At 41.1% G+C, this 24,561-nt stretch overlaps 1 protein-coding gene across 2 annotated transcripts in view; it reads left to right on the top strand.

Moving 5' to 3' along the window:
• Nucleotides 1-24,561, top strand: part of LARS2 (leucyl-tRNA synthetase 2, mitochondrial) — a 315,249-nt gene that overhangs the window by 41,133 nt on the left and 249,555 nt on the right. For both annotated transcript variants that reach the window (XM_075316613.1, XM_075316614.1), the window contains exon 4: nt 12,595-12,686. In XM_075316613.1, coding sequence (XP_075172728.1) covers nt 12,595-12,686 — 92 coding nt within the window. The remainder of the gene's footprint in view (nt 1-12,594; nt 12,687-24,561) is intronic.

Below are 24,561 nucleotides of genomic sequence, written 5' to 3'. Positions count from 1 at the left end.
GTATGCTTCAATGTTTTTTGGTATGCTTATAGCATTATACTATTATCTAACTTTGATGTGCAGCCTTATCCTTATGTACTATGTATTTTTTTGACTTTCACTCATAATATATATATTAGTGCTCACTTCAGTTATCCTATTCAGTATTATGAAGTTTTTTTCTGAATGTGAACACAGCTCCGCCCCTTTCGGCCATGTTTTTTCCTTCTATATAAGAAAGTCCTTGGTTACCCCTCTCCACACATAGCAGTTTTTAATTGCAATGAGATGACACACAGTTAGGGTCATAGAGCTAGGGACCCCAATATAGAGATATACCTTGACGAGGTTTGGGGCTCAGTTACAGTGATCAATGCGATTGCTAAATATCTTCTTTTTCCTAATATTCATGGCAGGTATGCATTTCATTATTCACACTTTCAAGTTAGCAAGTGGCATTTTTCATTGTATGCTTCAATGTTTTTCGGTATGCTTATAGCATTATACTATTATCTAACTTTGATGTGCAGCCTTATCCTTATGTACTATGTATTTTTTTGGCTTGCAATCATAATATATATTAGTGCTCACTTCAGTTATCCTATTCAGTAATATGAAAAAGTTTGGGCACCCCTAGTAATGTTAACTTTTTTTCTTAATAACAATTTGGGTTTTTGCAACAGCTATTTCAGTTTCATATATCTAATAACTGATGGACTCAGTAATATTTCTGGATTGAAATGAGGTTTATTGTACTAACAGAAAATGTGCAATCCGCATTTAAACAAAATTTGACCGGTGCAAAAGTATGGGCACCTCAACATAAAAGTGACATTAATATTTTGTAGATCTTCCTTTTGCAAAAATAACAGCCTCTAGTCGCTTCCTGTAGCTTTTAATGAGTTCCTGGATCCTGGATGAAGGTATATTTGACCATTCTTGTTTACAAAACAATTCCAGTTCAGTTAAGTTTGATGGTCGCCGAGCATGGACAGCACGCTTCAAATCATCCCACAGATGTTCAATGATATTCAGGTCTGGGGACTGGGATGACCATTCCAGAACATTGTAATTGTTCCTCTGCATGAATGCCTGAGTAGATTTGGAGCGGTCTTTTGGATCATTGTCTTGCTGAAATATCCACCCCCTGCGTAACTTCAACTTCGTTTCTGATTCTTGCACATTATTGTCAAGAATCTGCTGATACTGAGTTGAATCCAGCGACCCTCAACTTTAACAAGATTCCCGATGCTGGCATTGGCCACACAGCCCCAAAGCATGATGGAACCTCCACCAAATTTTACTGTGGGTAGCAAGTGCTTTTCTTGGAATGCTGTGTTTTTTGCCTCCATGCATAACGCCTTTTTGTATGACCAAACAACTCAATCTTTGTTTCATCAGTCCACAGGACCTTCTTCCAAAATGTAACTGGCTTGTCTAAATGTGCTTTTGCATACCTCAGGCGACTCTGTTTGTAGCGTGCTTGCAGAAACGGCTTCTTTCGCATCACTCTCCCATACAGCTTTTCCTTGTGCAAAGTGCGCTGTATTGCTGACCGATGCACATTGACACCATCTGCAGCAAGATGATGCTGTAGGTCTTTGGAGGTGGTCTGTGGATTGTCCTTGACTCTTCTCACCATTCTTGTTCTCTGCCTTTCTGATATTTTTCTTGGCCTGCCACTTCTGGGCTTAACAAGACCTGTACCTGTGTTCTTCCATTTCCTTATTATGTTCCTCACAGTGGAAACTGACAGTTTAAATCTCTGAGACAACTTTGTATATCCTTACCCTGAACAACTATGTTGAATAATCTTTGTTTTCAGATCATTTGAGAGTTGTTCTGAGGAGCCCATGATGCCACTCTTCATAGGAGATTCAAATAGGAGAACAACTTTCAAGTGGCCACCTTAAATACCTTTTCTCATGATTGGATACACCTGCCTATGAAGTTCAAAGCTCAATGAGGTTACAAAACCAATTTAGTGCTTTAGTAAGTCAGTAAAAAGTAGTTAGGAGTGTTCAAATCAAGAAATTGATAAGGGCGCCCATACTTTTGCACCGGTCAAATTTTGTTTAAATGGGGATTGCACATTTTCTGTTAGTACCATAAACCTCATTTCAATCCAGAAATATTACTGAGTCCATCAGTTATTAGATGTATGAAACTGAAATAGCTATTGCAAAAACCCTAATTGTTATAAAGAAAAAAGATTAACAATAATAGGGGTGCCCAAACTTTTTCATATGACTGTACAACTGGGATTGGCAGCGTTTCAGGTAGGCAAAGGCACAGAGTTGCTTGGTGCAAAACAGAAAGGTTTATAAACTTCCAGGGAACAAAAACAATAAGCATTTCTCCGCCATAAGTATAAGGAAAAAAACACAATAAACAGTCCATTTAGGTCTCTCACACATCCTCAGACCCAGTCAGCCTCTAGCAGAGCTGACTTACAGAGATGTTTTCACCTCCACTCCCAGACAGCAATTAAGGCAGATGAGGTACCTTATATTGCTTGTTCCAAATCCTGGAACTGGAGGCAAGGGATCAGCCAGTCCCACCTAGCTCTAGTAGCTGTTCCTAAAACCCAGACCCAAAATCTTGGCACATTAAAAAAAAAAAAATAAAAATCCATCTCTCAGCACTATATGTGCTAGAGCTAGCTTCTCCAGGTTCTACATCACCGAGGCCTGCCACTTTGGTGACACATATCATCCACAACCTGTCCTGCTTTCACCTTACACCAAGTGCAGAAGGTCAAACATGTGGGATCGGAGAGACTTGTCCCTGTGATAACCCTCTTAATGCACTTGTTGTGCCCTGACTGCCAGGGTTGTGCTTAACCAAGCCAAGATCTCTGCCTTGAGCTTACCTTGTGTAGGTCCCCAGTCAAATATGGTGCCAGAAACTCCACCCACTATTCTGGAGGCAACTTATCGACCTTCTCGAATACAGACAGAAACACCTCTGTGTCAGCCCCTGGAGTCATCTTTTGCAATGCCCCCTTACAGTCTTTCTCACCTGGGTCTCGCCTCTTTGGCTTGGGGTTGGAGCTGTTTCCTTGCCGTGGATGGCCTCGGTCAGGAGTGTCATCTGCAGCATCTGTATGTTGGCCTGGACTAGCTGCTTGATTAGCTCCTCGATGACTTCAGACCGTGCTTTACCAGCCGAGGCTACTTTCACCAAGGACATACAATCTTTATATAGCAGTCACCTCTGCTCCTTGGGATTTGTGTCCACAGTTCGACGTCATTTGTAGGGATTCACTCATGTGGCTGCGCTTGAGGTAGGAACAGGCACAAAATTGTTTGGCGCAATACGGGAAGGTTTACTTGAAGTCCATAAACTTCTAGAGAACGAAAACAAACAGCCTTTCTCCGGCATAAATAAAAGAAAAATCACAATAAACAAAACCGTTCATATAGATCTTTCACACGTCTTCAAACCCAGTCAGGATCTATTAGAGCTGAATAACAGAGGTTATTTTCACCTCGAATCCCAGACAGCAAATGAGGCACGTGAGCTGCCTTTTATCACTCTTTCGAATCCTGGAACTGAAGGTACTTTAAGTGTTGCCCAGTTCTAGTCACCTTTCCTAATAACCGTTTCCACAATCTGGGCCCATTAAAAGAAAAGAAAACACACCTCTCAGCACTATGTGTACTGCAGCATGCTTTTCCAGGTTCTACATAACCGAGGCCTGCCACCTCCGTGACACATACCTCCCGTCCAGGATCTGTCCTGCTGCCCCACCTTACAATGTCTATAGCTGCTGTGAAAGCCATTTGTTGCAATATGTATTTAAGGTTCCCTGTGGAGATGAATTTTAAAATGTAGAGAAAATATAGTTGATTGTACTTACTGCAGTATTACCATTTATAAAACAAATAAAAAGGGTAATTATGATCAGCTCTTTCTTCCTATAGATGAGAAAAGTGTTTTTTTTTCCTCAAAGATATTGTTCTTTTGTGTTTGGAAAATGCCTTATGTGTTGCTATGTTATTATGATTGCTCCCTCGTTAATCTATGGGTACTGTTATTGTTTGTAGTCAAAGCGTCATGGTATTTCTTATTTATATGCAGCAAATAGTTTGCGTCTCATAAAGAGAAAGAAAATGCACATAGAACACAATGGGGAAATTACGTAAAGAAGCCCACAACAGCTTTTACCATTGATTTGTGGTTGCACTAAGGAACACTGACATTTTCTTAATGTGGATTATATAATTATACTAAGATTTGGATAGTAAAGGGATTGTCTCAACAGGTCAGCTCCTCTCTATACTAAACACCGCTCCTTTTCATAAACCCCTGTAAATAAGCTTCAGTGGGAAGCTCTGGCCAGCCGTAATCAGTGCATTGAAAAACTATTCATACCCAGAGAACTTTCCACATTTTTCATGTTACACCCACAAACATAAATGTATTTTATTATGATTTAATGAGAAATACCAACACAAAGTAGCAAGTATTTGTGAAGTGTAAAGGAAATGATACCTGGTTTTCTAAATATTTCAAAAATATAAATCTGAAAATTGTGATGTGATTTTGTATTCAGCCCCCTGTAGTCTGATATCCATAAACAAAAACCTGAGTGACCAATTGCCTCCAGAAATCACCTAATTAGTAATTGATGTAGTTCAAAAAGTAGGTACACAAGGTGCAGAAATAGTTAATTGTAACCCATCAGCCAGAAAATAATTAATAAAGGCGATATGTCTATAGATCAGAAACCACGTAGTGGTCTCATGCTCATTTATATACACATTGCTCTACATAAAAAAAAAAAAATAATTAACAAGTCAAGTTGTCATGCAGTGATACAAACCGGTGAATTTAATGATCAAAAAAACTCACAAAAAATATTGGTGATGCAGAGAATATAAGTATAGACAATGAGTAACCCTATCAGCAAATCCGGCAATGTAGGTCAATGAATATTAACAAACATCGTGACCTAATGATTAATGTCAACGATATTATAGACGTAAATCCAATATCATTGTATAATGCAAGGGTCCATATAATAAATGCCCCACCCCACACAAAATATAATGAGTACTAGCACAAATAAATATGATAGAGGTTCACCACTCCAAAACACATGTATGTGGTATATAAGGGAAAAGGTAACCCTGGGATCACACATAGTTACCAACCGGGCCTGGTATCATGTTGAAGTAATCACGGCAAGTATGTGAGCATTATACTGGGGTTTAATTTATTCTCATTATAACTATAGCTGTTCTGTGAAGGCCTCAGAGTTTTGTGAGAACATTAGGGATCAAACATTATGAAAACCAAAGATCACACCAGCAGGTCAGGGATATGTCAATTATTTTTGCCATTTGCGTTTTGAACTGCAAAGCTGAGTTTTTGCCCAAATTTCTGCCACAAAAAGGCTGCAGTTTGAACTGCATACTGCAAATAATGTATGAGTCCCAAAAGAACCACATACACATAGGAGTGTAAATTTCCAAAAATACATCAATTTTTATTAAAGATTTACATATACAAAAATCTAAAAACACATGATTCATTAATCAGAAGGTATAAGGAGGACCTCTACCAAACATCCACCCCCCACAAAAGTGGAGCAGTGTGTCTAGCTAGCATAGAAATATGGGACAAATAGTAGATTAAGCCCCATATCTTAGTTACAGCTCCCAGAGGTGTAAGCTGTCACTAGACAAAAGGTAGCTCCCAGCTACTGCAGGGAAAATGCCGTCTAACAGGATCAAACAATTCGTATAAGATAAGATTCACGGCTTACCCATAGAGTAAACAATAGTAGGAGCTGACACAAAGCTGAGGGGGGAAGGAATGCAGCTCTCAACCCGGACGCGTGTCGCTTAATGCTTCTTCAGCAGGATGAAGGCAAGGGCGGAAGTGTCAATTTTTCCCTTTGTCCTTGATCTTATTCATAGCGCAATTTTTCCCTTTGTCCTTGATCTTATTCATAGAGTTTGAACTGCATAGTGGGGTTTAGAAACCCAAATTCCCATAGACTTTGCTTGAAAAGCAGAACACATCCATTTTGGCATTAAACGCTGCAGTTGAAAAAGCAGCAAAAAAGCAGGTAAAAAGCAAAGTGGGGTCTTAGCCTTATGGTTGTCTTAATGGTTCCTGAAACTGGGTCCATCAAGTTTTTATCATGGTATCTACCCAAATACTTGGCAAAATAGTGCAGTATGATATGCTAATTTTCCAGAAATTTGTGGTCTTGGCCAAAGCTGCAACGGAGCCTAATCAGATGTGAACAGAGTATCAGCGGTGAAATCCTTAAAATTACATAATAGCTAAAAAACTAGAATAGTTCTTTACAATGGTCAACAAAAACATATAAAAGTGTTTTGGCAGAAATGGCGGTGTAAGCCAAATAACCCCGGTATCACCTTGCCTCCGCAGCCAGTTTTTCTGTATATATATTTTTCCCTCCCCTTATGCCAAGAGCCATAGCTCTTTTATTTTTCTTTGGCAGCCATATGAGGGCCTGTTTTTTCGGGGTGAGTTGTAATTTTGAATGGCACCATTCATTTTACCATTCAATGTACTGAAAAACAGAAAAAAAAAGTTCTAATTTGGACTAAATGGTAGAAAAAAAATGCAATTCTGTAACTGTTTTTTTGCGTTTTCCTTTTACGGTATTCATCATATGGTCCTCCAGGTCAGTATGATTATGGCAATACCAAATTTGCAAAGTTTTATTTATTATTGTTTATTTTTTCTTTTTAGTTAAGTAGTAAAAAAAACATTTCTATATAACTATATTTTTTTTCAATAGAGCTGTCTCAGTTGTGTTTTTGCATGGCATACTGGAGGAATTATTGATACAAATATAAGGTACATACGACATTTTTTTTTATTGCATTTCTAGAAGGAGATGTGGTGCCAGAACAAAAAAAAAAAAGTTTGATTTTTTTTTGTTATTAATGGCTTTTACCTTTTTGAGTTAATTAAATTGATATTTTGATACACCGGACTTTTATGGACATGACGATAACTTGTTTTATTGAAGATTATACTACTTAACACGGTTACATCCTATAACAAAAGAACAATCAGCATTTCTTATTGCAAGTTTTATTATTTTCCCAACTTTTCTTTTTATTTTCTTAGTTTACTTTTCAGCTCCCATAGGGCATTTGAACCAGGGATTGTCTGATCACTTATATTTTATATCACAATAACATAGTATCGCAATATAAAGTAAAAGTGGATTTTTTCTATGAAGCTTAGTCTGTGACAAGATGGCAGCAAAGGGGGCTTTAAGCAGGTCCCTATTTGTCGTGGTATCTCTTTGCCAATGTATGAAAAGGGCTGTGGAATTAACAGCACTATGTAAATGAATAAATATTATTATCCTTATTATATTTAGGGCCCCATGTTAATGTTGGGGGTGGCAGAGGGGGGATGTGAGACAACATGTGAAGAGATTGACAGCAGTATCTAAATGGTTAACAGCAATCGGAGTTCAGCTCTGGCTGCTGCTGTTAGAGATTGCTCCCCTTAACACATGGTGATCCCAACGTTGACATTCATGTATGTCATTTTGTGTAACATGAATGGCATGGACAAGGCATTATTCTCCATAATTGTCAGCAATGATTGTAATGCAGTTATCATTAATGGAGCACTGAGCCTAGTGTCTGCTAGGTTGGCTACTTCAACTCAAGTGTTCTTCATTAGTATCCATGCCTGTATGAAAGAAAACCTGCCATGTTGATCTGTCTAATCTGCCAACACTGTTATAAAGTGGAAGAAGCTGATCAAATTGATGTACAATGTTGAGTTGAAAGATTCAGTGTAACTTGTACTTTGTATCTCTGCATATTTCCAGCTTTGTGGTCCAGTGGGCGGAGTCAGTAACTTGGTCATCTCTGAGTGTAGATTAAGCTGAGAAATCTGACCATTAATTAGTGAGATCGCTCACTGAACTCATAAGGTCATTTAAATGAATAAAATGGCAGAACACGATCTAAAGATCTGAGCAGAGCATTTCCACATTACGTTTTTCTTTGAGGCTCTACCTGTTTGTTCCCCTTAATAACTTAACTGGTAGTTAGCCGATTTCTGAGCTTATTATATAAACAAAGAAAAAGGAGCTGTTGCGTGCAATTTAGAATAGTTTATTATAAATAGTAAACATTATATATATATATATATATATATATATATATATATATATATAGGACATTTAAAGCAACAGATAGGGAATATACACTAGGGTCTCGTAAACCACAATTTCAGTCATAGTGCAGTTATTGTAATGAGATATTAAAACCCCAATTAATAATGACATTGGTAAGGCATAAAATGCCGCTAGTAAAGTACAGCTCAGTTAGGGATGGAAACAGGCTGTAAGCTCTTAGAACAAAATCATGAAAGGATAGCATAAGTAACAATAGCCCTATCCAATACCTATAAAAAAGCCAGATAGTGGCGCTTACCCAAATCAAAAGTGGTTCAGGGGAGCCAGACCAGAGGGGAAATTCCGACGGTCATTTCGCGGTACGAGACCGCTTCTTCCGGGAGGAGTAAGTACTAATAAACTATTCTAAATTGCACGCAACAGCTCCTTTTTCTTTGTTTATATAATATATCTTTGGATTGTGCTGTCTCTTGGCCATTCTGGAGGGTCAATTCATACCCTTTACCAGTATGACCTATATGAGACCCTAAGGTATAACCATGAGGCTCCTTGTTTGGATTTCTGAGTTTATGTAATGATTTTCATGTCTATAGAAGTATACAATACCAATGCTTATCTGATGCTAATGGACTGAACGTTAAATATTGTTTGTTTAAGCTGTACAATAGTTAGAAAAGTATATTGCATGGTTAGAGAGGTTGTCCACTACTTTAACATTGATGACCTATCCTTAAGGTAGGTCATTAATGTCTGGTTGTCCGTGGTCCCACACCCCACACCGGCGCCGATCAGCTGTTCTCGGTGCCAGCAACAGGCAGCTGGAAATGCTCAACTCTGGAGCACCGAGAACAGCTGATGGGCACGGATGTGGGGTGTGGGACCACAGAAGACCAGACATTAATGACCTATCCTAAGGATAGGACATCAATGTTAAAGTAGTGGACAACCTCTTTAAATGCAAGGTTTTGGCCTCAGTCATAAAAAAAAAAATCAGTTTAGATAAAGGGAGTGCCAATTGCCAAATAATTATCTTTCAATGAGTTTGTAATTCAAAAACTAAAATGTGTATTACTAAATCTCCACCAATGACCTCTTTTCAGCACTTGTCCTGGATCCTGCCAGATCACTTTTATCTGGTTCTCAACATAAGAGAGAGTTTCCTGTGTGCGCTCCTCATCAGAATTCTGTATGAAGGGGCCAGGCTGTATAGCCATTTCAGGAGCTAAGCCAGCCCCCCTCTCTGTTGATGCCTAGGTTGTGGCAGGGTAGGTGACTGGCTTAGCTCCTGAAATGAGACAATCAGCCAGATCCCTTCACACACAGCACTACCCATGTGCTGACAGAAAATTCTATCCACGACAGATGGTGACATCGGTAATACAAGTGTATTACATATAGTTACATTTAAGGTTAGAGGATAGAACATGACACTCTGGAGGAGGGTCCCAACCCCCTCCAATACAATAGAAAGATCTCAGCCGTCAGTTATCACTTGGGAGCAGATATTGCTATACAAGCCAAGGATACAATATGTGACATTTCGGTCATTTCCCGTGACCTTCATCAGACATCTGTATCAGAAAGATAAACCAGAGTACTCTGTATACATGCTGATGTAATGTCAATATTTATAGGGAGAATAATGTCATACTATCTCAGATGTCCAGCGTTTGTTCCCAGCCCGGAGAAAATGAACGCTAGAAAGAAAGGGAGAAGACAGAACAGAAAGAGAAGGGCAGGGAGAGCACATAAGTGGAAATAATGCTGCACCACTTCTGACACAGCACCATTACTACTGAGCTGTATACCTGCCATCTCACTGACATACCACAATCCATCTGCAATCCGGTAACAACCTATGCTGCCATATCTTGAGATATTTTATCTTACTCTTAGAATTGCACATATTTTTAAAATGTGATTACTCCAAGGAGGAGCTAAGAATAATGTCCTATGTTTTCGGTGCCGTACAGTTTATATTGTGTACACTGTGAGTATACTATGAGCACCATTTTCCTGTTACACCATGATTACCTGACATTCATCACAGCATTTATATGAACTGTGGGAGCAGAAAGTGTTATATACCCCTGACAAATGGATCTGTAAATACACATTACTATAGTTTGTACCTACCAATGTCTTTAAGATTATGCATACTTGTGCTAAGGATGTTAGCTACTTGTGGTATATCTTATTGTATTATGCCCACACATCTCTCCTTGCTTTTTCTTCCCCTCCTATTCCTTCTATACACTCTCTCGCCTTCATTGCCTCCCCATTGTTTCACCTTTTCTGTATCCTTGTGTTCTCGCTTTCTATTTCCCATTCTTTGTAGGCCTGACTTTCTGCACTTCTGACCTAAGAAATGCACTTCTGAAGAGATATTATGATGTCAATCCTATTTTATAGAAATCTATATTGAATACTGTTATTTATTACTCTGTTGTAGATGTCTGATGAAGGTCACTTCAGCGCGCCGAAACGTCACTTGATGTCAATGAGTTCTGTAACAATAAACTCATCTAATTCATAACCGATAACTGAATGCTGATTTTTTTCTGTTCTAATATATTTATGGTTTAAATACATTAAAACATCATTTTTTTCACATAGTCAACCTCTTTAAAATCTTTAAAATGTAACTGTCATTTTATTAAAGGTTTTATGTATTACAGGCTCTGCATAGTCTTGCCGATCGATGGGGTCCAAGTCCTTAAAGAGGTGGTTCAGTACTCTGCAATAGTGGCCACATCTCTGTAAAACTGAAAAGGAAGGCTTTTTCTAAATACCTTGTTCAGCCAATTCTGCCTCTGAGCAGTGCTATTGCGGTCCTCTCATCCCCATCATGTGATCCGACTTCAGTTTGACTCGACATCACCGAGGCGGGCCCCAGTCTCCGTGAGTGACTGGGCTGTAGGCGGAGTTTCACCGCTAATCACAGACCAGCATCACTCCTGCTTACGGCGCTCTACAGCTAAGGAGAGCACATGCGAGATGCTGGGCTGTGATGAGCGGCCAAATGCTGCCCACACCAGTCACTCAGGAAGACTGGGACCCGCCTCAGTGATGTCGACCACTCCTTTAAGTCAAAGCACTGCTCTAAAGTCCGAAGCTCCAACATGAACTACCTTGAGAGTGGTGCTTAATAGTATATGGGTGTGTACATTCAGTCTCACGAATGTATGTATGGACCCAGAGACTTAAGGGTGCTTTACACGCTGCGACATCGCTAATGATATATCGTCAGGGTCACAGTGTTTGTGACGCACATCCGGCGTCTTTAGCGACATTGCAGCGTGTGACAGCTAGGAGCGACGATCAATGATCGCAAAAACGTCAAAAATCGTTGATTGTTAACACGTCGCTCCTTTTCATAATATAGTTGGTGGTGCATGCCGCTGGTTGTTCGTCGTTCCTGCGGCATCACACATCGCTATGTGTGACACCGCAGGAACGACGAACATATCCTTACCTGCGTCCACCGGCAATGAGGAAGGAAGCAGGTGGGCGGGATATTCCGCCCGCTTATCTCCGCCCCTCCGCTTCTATTGGACGGCTGCTATGTAACGTCGCTGTGACGCCGCACAAACCGCCCCCTTAGAAAGCAGGCGGTTCGCCGGTCACAGCGACGTCACAGGGAAGGTAAGTCCATGTGACGGGTGTAACCGATGTTGTGCGCCACGGACAGCAATTTGCCCGTGTTGCACAACCGACGGGGGCGGGTATGCTCGCTAGCGATATCGATAGCGATATCGCAGCATGTAAAGTGCCCTTTACTGTTGAACCTGTACATCGCACTATGCATGCAGGAGCTTTGGGCTTCAGAGCGGTGTTTTGAATGATCAATGGGGTCTTGGTACCGGAACTAAATACATCGCCTTTAACCCGTCTTAAACTGCATTCCAGCTACTTGTTCATAAGATGCAAGCTCTCTCCTATCTAAGGAAATACCCTTTATAATCCTAACACGCCATTTGCGGTGTCCTTGGTTTGTGCCTAGTGTCTCCTCTGTCCCCATAATGAATGACCTCCTGCCTTGATTGATGTGTTTGACGTCACCCACAGAGTCTGCTGTGGCTGCACAGCTCCTGTGTTCTACAGTACAGGCGCAAGATTTGAGTAGACTTTGTATATGATGTATAAGGCAAGAGGAAGGCGATTGCGGGGACAGAGGAAGCGCCGAGCACAGACCAGTGACACCCATCAGACCCAACAACAGTGAGCATATGGCTTAGAAAGATTATAAAAGGTATTTTCTTATGAATATGGGGGAGCTGGGCTCTTATGAACAGATTGCTGGAGCACTGTTTAAGACGACTTAATGGTGGTGGATTTAGTTTAGGTAGGAAAAACCTGGTGGCAGGTTCCATTTAACTACTTTGGTTTTCTTTTGTTTTTTAATTCTACTACATTGGAATAGCAGTATATCTATTTATAATTCCACATTTTTTATATTTCAGGTCATTAATCCAATGGGTTGGGATGCATTTGGGCTGCCAGCTGAAAATGCCGCCATTGAACGAGGCTTGAATCCGGACACTTGGACCAAAAGGTATTTATTTGGTTGCAATGAAAATAAGTACCAGTATCAAAATGGAAACCTACTAGATGTCAGAAATGTGGTTATTTAATGGTAAATGTATGTCATGTTGCTTCTAATTTCAAGCTTAAAGAGGTTGGCCATGTTACTTTAACATTGGTGGCCTATCAAAAAGATAAGTCATGAATGTCTGATTGGCTGGGGGTCCAACACCCAACACCCCCACTGATCAGCTGTTCTCGGTGCCGGGAGCAGGAAGTCTGAAATGCTCACTTCCGAAGCTGCCCCATCTTCTGATAGCGGCCGGGTACTACACATCCGCCTTCTGTTGATTTGAATGGGAGGCAGATGTGCAGTACCCGGTCTCGGTCGCTATCAGAAGACGAGGCAGCTCCGGAACTGAGCATTTCCGGCTGCTGACGCTGGCACTTATGATAGCTGATCGGTGGGGGTGCCAGGTGCTGATCAGACATTGATGACCTCTCCTAAAGGTACCGTCACTTAGCGACGCTCCAGCGATCCCACCAGTGATCTGACCTGGCAGGGATCGCTGGAGCGTCCCTACATGGTCGTTGGTGAGCCGTCAATCAGGCAGATCTCCACAGAGATCAGCCACCAGCAACCCGTGTAATGACGCTGTGCTTGGTAACCATAGTACACATCGGGTTACTAAGGAAAGCGCTTTGCTTGTAGTTACCCAATGTGTACCTTGGCTATGTGTGCAGGGAGCCGGCTTCTAGAAGCTGCGGACGCTGGTAACCAAAGTAAATATCGGGTAACCAAGCAAAGTGCTTTGCTTGGTTACCCGATGTGTACCTTAGTTACCAGCGTCCTCAGAAGCCAGCTCCCTGCTCCTTGCACATTCAGATCGTTGCTCTCTCGCTGTCAAACACATCGATGTGTGCTTCACAGCGGGAGAGCAACGACCAAAAAATGGTCCAGGATATTCAGCAACGACCGGCAACCTCACAGCAGGGGCCAGGTCGTTGCTGGATGTCACACACAGCGACATCGCTAGCAAGATCGCTATTGCGTCACAAAAACCGTGACTCAGCAGCGATGTCACTAGCGATGTCGCTTAGTGAGACGTGGCCTTAAGGGTAGGCCATCAATGTTAAAGTAGTGGCCAAACTCTTTAATCTCTGTGCCGGTGGGGACCTGTTTACATTCTTATCTTATATAAAGAGATACTTCCTTCCCCACCCCCGTCAGTTGCGCTTATGTAACACAATTTGTACCACTGCAAAGTGCAACATCTAAACATTCTGCTTATAGAACAAAGGTAATTATGTCTTGATTGCTGAATTGTCAAAATTCCAGCCTATTTGCAGCCTTCCAGATTAAGTATTCTACTCCGGTAATTGCCTTCTAATTTTTAAATTGCATTTTGCTTTGTGACAGATTTTGAATTAAACTGGAATTTTTGGTACAAGGGCCAGAACAGCAGCCCTTTATCTCATGTGGATTAGTTTAGCTCTGCCAGATCCAAAAGTAGATGTAAGCAAAGACCCGTTGTGATGTGATCAGTCATTTTATTTATACACTGTAATGTAGTTTTTCAGTTGGGACGATAAAACTCACTGGAATATCTTATAGGGTTTGGTTTAAAAAAATGCTCGACAGAGCTCGAGATGAGATATCCAAGATAGAAGACATAAACAGCAGGGATGATTTTCATCATAATTATCAATAATTTATCATCATAATATATTTTTCGGAATTATTTGAACAACATTTTTACATATATATCGAAATTAAAGAGATCTGTAAAAACAGAGGCTGATCCCTTAAAGGGGTTGTCCTACCAACAAAGTACATTTTTATTAAAAGATTTTGAAATTCTTAAAGAGTACATAAATATTTGCAGCTTATTTTTCTGCACCGAAAACCAAAGTGTTTTCTGGAAAAACACTCGGTAAAATAATTGCATTTCTGATGCATTTTTTTCCTTATTATTTGAATGGGTAAAAAATGCTGCAAAAATTCTGAAAGAATTGAAAGGTATTGCGTACCCACGGGGAAGCGCAATAGTGAACCCACAGGACCACAGATGACCCCAGGAATGGATTCGGATAGAGCTTGAGGGAAAGGAAGAGCTTTATTAACCAGTGTCAAATAACAACAGTCCTTGTGTATAGTCCAGAGCGCACACGCTCTCAGCACAAAATATATCTGGATACCTGTAGGTATGACAGAGAAGAAATGCAAGCAGGTACAACCTGAGCGCCAACAGAGTCCAGACCTAAGTGGAGGTAGATGGTATCAACGAGCCAGGTCTTTATCCAGTAGAAGGAAGAGCATAGATGCCTGACTACCCGATACAGACCTCCACAGGTGGTGCTTGGTCCAGACCAGCAAACTGAAGCGGTGTAGTCATTGCCAACACGATGTGGACTATGTGGGAAGCAGGAATCCCAGGCAAGGACTGGAGCAGCAGACAAGGACAATCAGCTATAAGCGGAGGTACGGAACAGAGATTAGGAACAAGGACATGGATAAACATCGAGGACAGGAAACAGGGACCTGATGGAAAGCAACGCCACACTAAGAGACAGGAAGACATTGCTCAGGCATCTCCCAGAAGGGGAGGATGCCTTATATGCCCAGAATCTCTCCACGATAGGCAAGGAAGCACTTCCAGGTTAAAGCGTACTGGCCCTTTTAAGTCCCTGCATGATGCGTAGCCTAAGGAAGTTCCCGCATGCTTCTGGAAGATCAGGCCACAGACTGAGAGCTGGAGGAAGGTCCAGAACAGTGATCTGGGTGAGTACCCTGTATGGAAGGAAAGACAACGGGATGGGCAGACCGTACGGAGCCACGTGTTGGGCCCTGACCCCCCTTCCCAATAGGGGTTGACCCCGTGGCTGGAAGCATGATAAAAGGCTGCAGATGTGTAAAAATGCTTGGCTGGTTCATAACCACAAGTAAAAAAATATAGCAGCGTGCGCATTAGATTTCAGAAATGTCATTCACTTTGCTGGGCCTGTAAAGTGCAGTGTTTTTTTACCTTTGAAATATATGCAGCATAAATACAGCGTGTGAACAAGCCCTTCTGGGTGCTGATCATCAGAGTCCAAAACCAGGCCCCCAACTCGAAAAGAATGGCCTAATAATGCAATAATGTTATAGTTAGTCTATCCCTACAAGTGTAAAATCTTGCATCTCTTCTTACAGCTCCAGAAAACCACTGAAACTTACATTTATTTAGTATACTTATATAGTGCCATCATAATTTACAGCACTTTATAGACATTATCATTACTGTCCCCATTGGGGCTTACAATCTAAGCTGAGTATGTGTTTTTGCGGTATAGGAGGAAACTGGAGAAGCCAGAGCCAGAGCCACTGTGCTGCTAGCTACATATATTTTCATATTGCCATTCCAGACCAACACATTAATTGTAAGGACAATCAAAGGAACATTTCGGAATAGTGATTGTTGAGTTTGTTTCAGTTTAATCAACATATCACAAAAACAAAACCCTTGGCGTTAATGAGAGTTTGTCAACCCAAAGCACACAGTCTTGTAGGGGATATAGCCCCCAATAAAATCTCACCTTTAGTGTTCTAGCACTGTCTCCAGTCTATAGTAACTAAATTCTAATAAAATATGCTAATTGCTGTGCTCTGTGACCCAGAGGCTCAGTTCACCAGTCCGCCGACTAGTTTTGTCCTGTGTTTCCATCACTGGTGATTGACTGCGTTGGCTGGAGCAAGCATAGTCAATCACCAATCTATATTGTCAGTTTGGACTGACAAACTCTTTTTATGGTGGCCAACATTTTGGATAGCTGTCAGCTGAGCGCTCATTTAGCTGACAGCTATTAGTCCAACTCCCTTCTTGAGCATAGTTGTGTTCTCAACTAGGAGAAGGGATAAAGCCGCTGTCTAATACTTCTGGTATTAGCTAATCTTTCTTGCTAAAAATGGATTGGACTTGTGAAAATTTAAAATGTTTGAGACTTCTTAATCTCGACATCTTCTGTCAGGCCACCACCATAGATGTTAGATGATTGACTTATCATGAAGATTTATTGGACTCGGCCTGCGTTTATCCGTATATGAGCACATATAACCATTAAAAGTAGTTTCCCGCTACTTTTACATTGGTAATATATACTAAGAAGATCTGGAATTCCTATGATCAGCTGTTATCTCCCCCAGTAGCAGACTGATATAAAGAGGGTACAGAGTGGTGCAGCGTGGAATGTAAACAGCTTATTGACCGCTCTTGGGTAGTGGTGCACCATGGCTCTGTAAACAGTTTAGTGGTTGGTACCGGATATTGGTGCAGCGGGTCTCTGTAAACAGTTTAGTGGCCGCTGCTGGGTAGTAGTGCACCTTGGCCTTGTAACTAGTTTAGTTGGTGCTCTAGGGTATTGGTGCCCTCTGGCTCTGTAAACAGTTTAGAGGCCACTGCCGGGTTTTGGTGTGCTTTGGCTCTGTAAACAGTTTTGTTGCCGCTGCCGGGTTGTGGTGTGCATTCGTGTAGGGTGGTGTGGTTTGTGTGTGCTTGTGCTTTTAAACAGCTTAATGGCCGCTGATGGGTACTGGAGATCTGCAGCAGTAGAACTCGGGGGGTACCAGGTGTTAGACACCAAGATTTTATATTAATCAATATAAAAAATAAACGCATATTTGTCAGACATTTAGCTTGAAAGAAGCCCAACGCGTTTCTCCCTTCTTCACAATGGCAGATGGGTTCATCAGGTACTGATCTCTATAGTGACCTTTGCTATAGAATATGTTATTTTACCGCTTTTAAGGAACTCCATTTTTACATACCACCAGCACCATGAGTTTTTCAGCAGTAACGTTTTCCACACTGGATATGTTTCAGAGCAGGCCTGAAAAGAAATTCACTCAACACGCACAAAACTCATATAAACCTACTCATGGTAGATGTATATGACTAATCTGCAATCACCGGAGCAGTAGAGCGGATGAGGGGGGTGTTTCTACGAGGTCTTTACAGTTTTTTCTACCTTAATAGGCACACGTCTTACAAGACTGGATGTGTCTGGCCACCTGGGTACTGAAGCAGTGGTGCCGCCCATATCTTGTCCATCCCAACACCTTTGTCACATGGGTTACCTGGGCCATTATTGAGTAGAACGCTCATGGCAGAGAAAGCTTACCGCCCTTTATCCACAGACCTTCCTCAGTCACTGGCTCCCTGCGTCTCACACGCCGTTCCTTGCTGAATCGCTTGTTCCTGTTAGGATTTAAGAACACAAGGAGTGACCAATGTCACGGACGACGTGACAGGAGCCACCGAGGTACTGGTACTGGTCTGCATTAGTAAAGGACTCTCAACTCTAGGCCCATTCACTGCTTCTTTGTTGTGCACCTGTGCGAGCATCTCCTCCGGCTGCTGCCTATATCCACATTTTGACTATTTTACCCCTTTCCGCTCTACAAACCACAGTGATCGCAAATCTTCAACTCGTTCTCCTATTCCGATGAGAGAGGAGTGGTTTGATTTTTATTACCTCATGTTGCGTAGCTCAGCATATCCAGTGCAGAATCAACCAGCATCTTGGTATCTGGATCGATCTACAGAAAAACTCAAAATCTGCATTAGCAATGGGCTCATCTGAGACATGTTCAAAACCTGACAATTCTTGTTACATCAGAGCAATCATGAGATATATGTATGTCTGCTGTATCCTCCTTACAGATAAAAATATAAAGAAAACTTAATTAAAAAAAACCCAATCGATGAACAAATTAAAACCTTAAATAATACGTGTGACTTTCCACATCATCTTCCCCTCCTTTTTGAATCTATTATCCAAAACATAATTAGATTCAAAAAGTGTGTGGCCCCAGAGCTCTACATTTAGGCATGAAAGTCACATTGTATAGATTGTACCTAATCAGGAACAGCAGAAAAATTGTTTTTATCTGTAACTTAATAATGGAAAACCTTTTCAATAGCTTTTATAACCTTTGCTTGAACCACAGAAATCTGCACTGCAATCATTCTTTCTATAAAAAGAAAGCAGATTATTCAATACATTAAATATAAAACACAGAATTCCATAAATCATCCACATTCCTTAAAATAAATTGTTGTAATTATTAATAAATATATATTAATAATTATTATTATTATTATTAACTATAATGTAGCACAACCTCTGGATATTGGATGTAGGGGCGTTCATTTTTGTGATACTGTCCTATAACTTGAAGGGATAAAAGAATCTAGAACAAATAAACTGGCCATGTGGGAAAACAAAATGTTGATTTGCCATAGAAAAATTATCTAACAGACTTCTATGCTTGAAAAGCTATCAATGAATGTAAACATGTCCACAGTTGACTTTTATTTCTTTGGGATAAAATTAGTAAAATAAAACTATTGTCAATGACCTTTTTCCAATATAATTTGCAATGAATTAAATGCAGGAAGCCCCTTTTTTTTTTTTTTTTTTTTCCTCTTGGGCGGCTCTCACAATAGATTCCAAGGGGAGACAAAAAAAACCCTGTTCCACAAGTTTTTAAGATTGCGCCTCCCCCCAAAACCAGATGGAAAGAGGCTTCTTCAGCTGCAGGAGACAAGTCAAATTTCCCTTCTTCTGTTGATTTATTTGTTTATTTTTATTTTTTAAAACATGTAACTCTCAGGATAAATCTATCAGATCCATAACGGAAATATTTATTATTTACTTTTTTTATCATGACCTCTACTGCAAAGGTACGTTGTTTTAAAGGTTTTTTTTCTAATTTTATTGCTTACTAATTAATAAGATATTGTTCCTTTTGACTGTCCTGACTCAATCCAACCTGCACACTGGATCTATATTAAGTGTTTTCCACAACTACCCAATCATTCAATCTTCCATCTTTTAGTGCTATAAACATTTACTAACACTTCATGTTATTCAGTGGCTGCAGTTTTGTCAGCTCCACTGAGGCCTATAGAAAATGGCCCCACATCACGTGATTTCCTTCTCTTTGTTGGGATTGCAGCATCATGTGGGGGGAGGGGAAGGTAAACTTTTTTTTTTTTTTTTTCTTTCTCAACTATTTCCCCCTATATTCTATAGTCTGGATTTTATACATACACACCACACATACATTTATATATCTCATATACACATTCAGATATCTATCGTCCTGATCCAACTACAGTTAAAAACACTCATGTTTCTGTCTAAGTATATAGTACTCCATCCAATCCATTGCACATCCCCCTACTCACTCTCTGTCTCTGTCTCAATCATGCCTCAGCCATGTGCTTCGTCCACCATTTTAAAATCTGTAGGGACATGTGGCAGAGAAAAGGGAAAACTGACCTCACATCTGCTCAAACTCTGTCTCCCCATTTTCTATAGTCTGTACTTATACATATATATTTATACACACACACGATCTAAGTCTAATTGTAGATAAAAAAACCTTATTTTTCTGTCTAAGTATATAATAGTCCACCCAGTCTTTGTTCAAACATTTACAGAGCACATGGTCTTCACAAACCCCCCCTCACTTCCTGTCTTTGTTTCAATCATGCCTCAGCCATGTGCTTCGTCCACCATTTTAAAATCTGACCTAAAATGGCTGCAACCAAAAATAGCACATGGTTTCCGAATTTTTTCCGACTACAACTACACACAACTTCATCAATTTCTCCATCTTTCTCTCAAATTAAACAACACCAAACAAGCAATCTTTCTCTATGCATACCAAGATAAGAATAACAGACAAACAAAAAGATGGGGAGATGACACAACTGAAACACTAAAGAAAGCCTAGGGTTTGCAGCATACACTTCCAAATCCTTCCTTACTCTGTCATGTGGTCCCTGTCTGATTTCTGCGTTCTGTAATTCACAAAGACACCAATGGCTATACCAGCCAATTCACTCCAGGAAAACACTTTAAAAAGGTTAGATTTATGTATAACATAAGGCTCTGCACTCAGTCTAGCCAAAGCTGGGCCCTTACATATGGCTCTGCACTTAAGTCTAGCTGATCTTGGCACTTACATCTGGCTCTGCACTCAGTCTGAGCTTGGCACTTACATCTAGCTCTGCACTCAGTCTAAGCTTGGCACTACAAAAAGCTCTGCACTCAGTCTGAGCTTGGCACTACAAAAAAACCCACAAACCATATCACAGGCAACCACAAACCATGTGACAGACAATATCGTTTTTATTTCCAGACACTGCTCACAAACCCACTTGCTCTTTTAACCACAAGTCAATCTCCCCTTGAGACAAACAGGCAGCAGGCAACTGAACACGTGACGGTTCTTACGAGATTAATATAGCCAATAGCCGTGAGACCCGTCTGCCCGTCAACAGATACCCCAACAAACCGGACACAGTCAGGCAATCAGTGCCACACACCCCACCGAGACCACGGGAAGACTACAGATTATGAAAAATCAGCAGACCTACCGTACTCTCGTTAGGAAGTGATCAATTTCCTGGGGTGTCCAGCACGTCATGCCATTCCAGTTGCCGGTTCATCAGGATTTCAGGTGTCTCTGTCTATTGGCTCCACGTTGGGCACCAATAATGTTAAGGTGAACTCTTAACCAGAGATCACTAGTTGCCTACTGCCTGGCCGAATTGGTATATACCAAGTGCATGCAGAAAAGAATTCACACCAGACACAGTCGGATATGAAGTCTCTTCTTGGTCACAGTAAAGATGGCACCAAACAGACTGAGGAGACTCATGCGTCCTCTTGATATAGGCTAGGGGCGTACACAAGTTCAGATATGCCCATTTAGTGGGACAGTTCATGGGCTAGCGAATGGGGAGATCCGTGTTGCTGTTGATGGGCGGGTCTGACCAGTGGATGAAACCATGACGATGGAAGGGATGTCATTTAGTGATCCATGCTGATGGTTTGGTCTGTAATGTCATCTGATCTTTGGGTTGGTCTTCTAGCTTGACCAGGGGTCTGCCCTTATATGGTGGTCTTCTTTCATCTGGACATTCCTTGCATTCCAAGCAAGGTGTGGATAACAGGAAATGGCGGCCATCTTTATATCTGTGTCATGTGTATGATCTGAAACCTGAATTATGTAAGGCAAATCGACATATTTCCCGCAATCCCTTGTCAAGAGGTTAATTAAGTATTTGATAAAAAGGTCCTCCTCAACAAAAGTACTGGACAGACCCTTTGGAAAAGCTCTGGTCTTGAAAGGGTCAGGTGTACAGCATTGTTCCTTCTGTTCTTCATTCTGTTTGCATATTCTGTGCCCATGTGAATGAAGCCTGTACTTCACGGATCAGTGAATGTACTAAAGATTACGTTTTTGAATAATTGTTATAGTTTTAATTGTTCTGAATTAATTAGCTTTTTTATTTGCCTGGCTGCCTTGAACCAGATTATATTGTTTATTTCAATGCTTATACTAGATTTTAATTTACTGAGCCTGAAAAAAACATTTTTTTCTTTCCTTTTTGAGGTTAAGGTTTTTGATTGCAATGCTCCATGCTTTATAGGATTGAAAGTTGTCTTTTCATGGCACGGCTTTATTCCAGAGCATAAAGAACACAGCGGAATGACTCACAGTGACAGCGTTCACCTGCAAGGCTCGGGTATTGTGTGTGACTCTGAGCAGCCATTGCAGCAGTCTCGAGCATTGTGTCTGAACTCCGAAGACAAGATGAAGAAGCCAGCCCCATGTTTGTAACCATTGTGCTTCATAAACAATCTCATCACTCAGCATGCCAGGACAATTTTATCATTTCTTTTTTTACGAGACATTGTGATATATTTTTTAAAAGAGGGATTCGTGCTGGCTGAGAACATGGGTAACAAAGATGTCTCTGAAGAGATTTAGCTTAAAAAGTAAAAGTATTGAGCTCCAGTTTACCCAGATCTGTCTTAATATCGTCCTACAGAGAAAGAATTGATTTTTTTTTTTTCTTTAAAGATGTGTCATTTAAAATAGTCAGAAGAGTAAATTGATGCCTCTTTTCTATAAAGAGTATGTATCAGGGCTTCCCTATTAGCTTTTATAGCAACGCTGTATTGTGGGTGTTTGGACACTTCGTTGGGGCTGCTTTGGCTATTCAATACAAGAATCATGAGACATAAGGGTTTAGAAAAGGTCAGGAGTAGAGCTGGTCCAACTCGCAAAAAAACGGAACTGGCGGGTCCCTGCTAAATTTAAAAAAAAAACCCTAAATTTAAAAAAAAAACAAACCCGATCTGCTCCGGAATCCGGTACACATATAAGTCTATGGGGACCAGAATCCAGAGATTAAAAATGTTTGTGGAAGGGATAAGAGGGGTAGGAGCGCGCGCGGTGTTCTCACTGAGGTTGTGTCATGGCGGCACACTCCTTCCTTAAAATACAAAAACACACCCTCTTTCACCACTTTATTAACCCCAAACACCTCTCCATGTCCGGCGTAATCCACACGAGGTCCCACGCCGCTTCCAGCTCTACTCAATCTCACAGCGAGCGGTCATAGATCAAGACCGCCGACTGTGAGTGCAGATAATGAATGACCAGCAATGAGCAATGACTGCAAGCAGACACTGTTACAGGCTGGGGGCGCGTTTGACTGCACCCAATCACAAACGACAGGACGACCGGTGGGTGGGGAAACCACGGAAAGCTGTGTATGCGATGAGCCTGTTGCGCAGTAAAGGAAGTGAATATGCGACCCGGAAGCAGTTTGCCGCGATGACACCAAGTCTCCGTAAGTATGATGTGCTCGCTTAATTCTTGTTTTCTTTATTTTTCCTTTAATTTCCCCAGTGCCGAATCCTGGCATCTTTGAAACCTCGCGGATCCGGACTTTTACAGTCCGGTCCGCTGAGCCCTAGTCAGGAGTCATCTCAGTTGAGGTAGGTTCCTCCTAAAATCACATCTTGTGGAATGCTCGCTCCAAAGAGCGACATTATATATGGTAGGAACAATTAAAGAAAACCATAAGAGGAGAAAATCAATAAATAAATCCTATATTTATTATGAATAAATAAGGAGGTCAGAAAAAAAGTGGAGGCAATATAGACCCCAGGTGGAGACAATTGAGAGAGGAAGAAAAGGCAGCATAATTATATACAATAGCTCACAATATTATTAATAATATTGTGAGCTATTATATATAATTATACAATAAGACCCCTTGGTGAAGGTGATGCCACAATGCGCGTCAGGGTGGGCGTCACGCACATACCCTGGTCCAGCCACAGGTCTTGTTTTGCATATTTTCCCAGGGGGCCTTGTACTAGTGTCACTGCGTTGAGAAACATGTGATGGTGTCTCCGCGGTGTTGGATGTTGATCTCCCCGAGGTCAACCATCCTTACCTATGTATTCTTCTACTAGGCATTGCTCCCACTAGCCAGTTTCCTACTGCACACTGATGAGGGGCAAATACTCCGAAACAGCTGTCTGTGGATGGATACCATGTTTGGCATAGGTGGTCTTTTGACTGGAGACTGCCCTTCCCGTGGTTGTTCCTTCCCGGTGAAAGACCTGGCTAGTTTCCTGCCAGCGTTGAGAAACATGTGATGGTGTCTCCGCGGCATTCTTGTTTTGCATATTTTCCCAGGGGGCCTTGTTCTAGTGTCACTGCATTGAGAAACACGTGATGGTGTCTCCGCGGTGTTGGATGTTGGATGTTGATCTCCCCGAGGTCAACCATCCTTACCTATGCAGCCACAGGTATAGTCTATATGAGTTTGTCCTCTTCTTGCATACCAATGTACGTTTCTGGATGTTGAGTAACTGTTTAGAGATCTGGCGGTTATCTTTGTTTGCCCATTATTTCTCCAGTACTTAATGGCATTAACCCAGCGTATACTTACATGATGGTTTTACAGTGCTGTAGTTCCACACCTGTGCATTGATGGTGTTCATTTCTGCTATATATAGCTATATATGTCTATTTATAGTTTGGCACTACG

This window comes from Anomaloglossus baeobatrachus, chromosome 6 (genome assembly GCF_048569485.1).
Source record: "Anomaloglossus baeobatrachus isolate aAnoBae1 chromosome 6, aAnoBae1.hap1, whole genome shotgun sequence".
NCBI lineage: Eukaryota > Metazoa > Chordata > Amphibia > Anura > Aromobatidae > Anomaloglossus > Anomaloglossus baeobatrachus.
The sequence above is the reverse complement of the archived record's forward strand: the minus strand, read 5'-3'. Positions and strand labels throughout refer to the sequence as shown.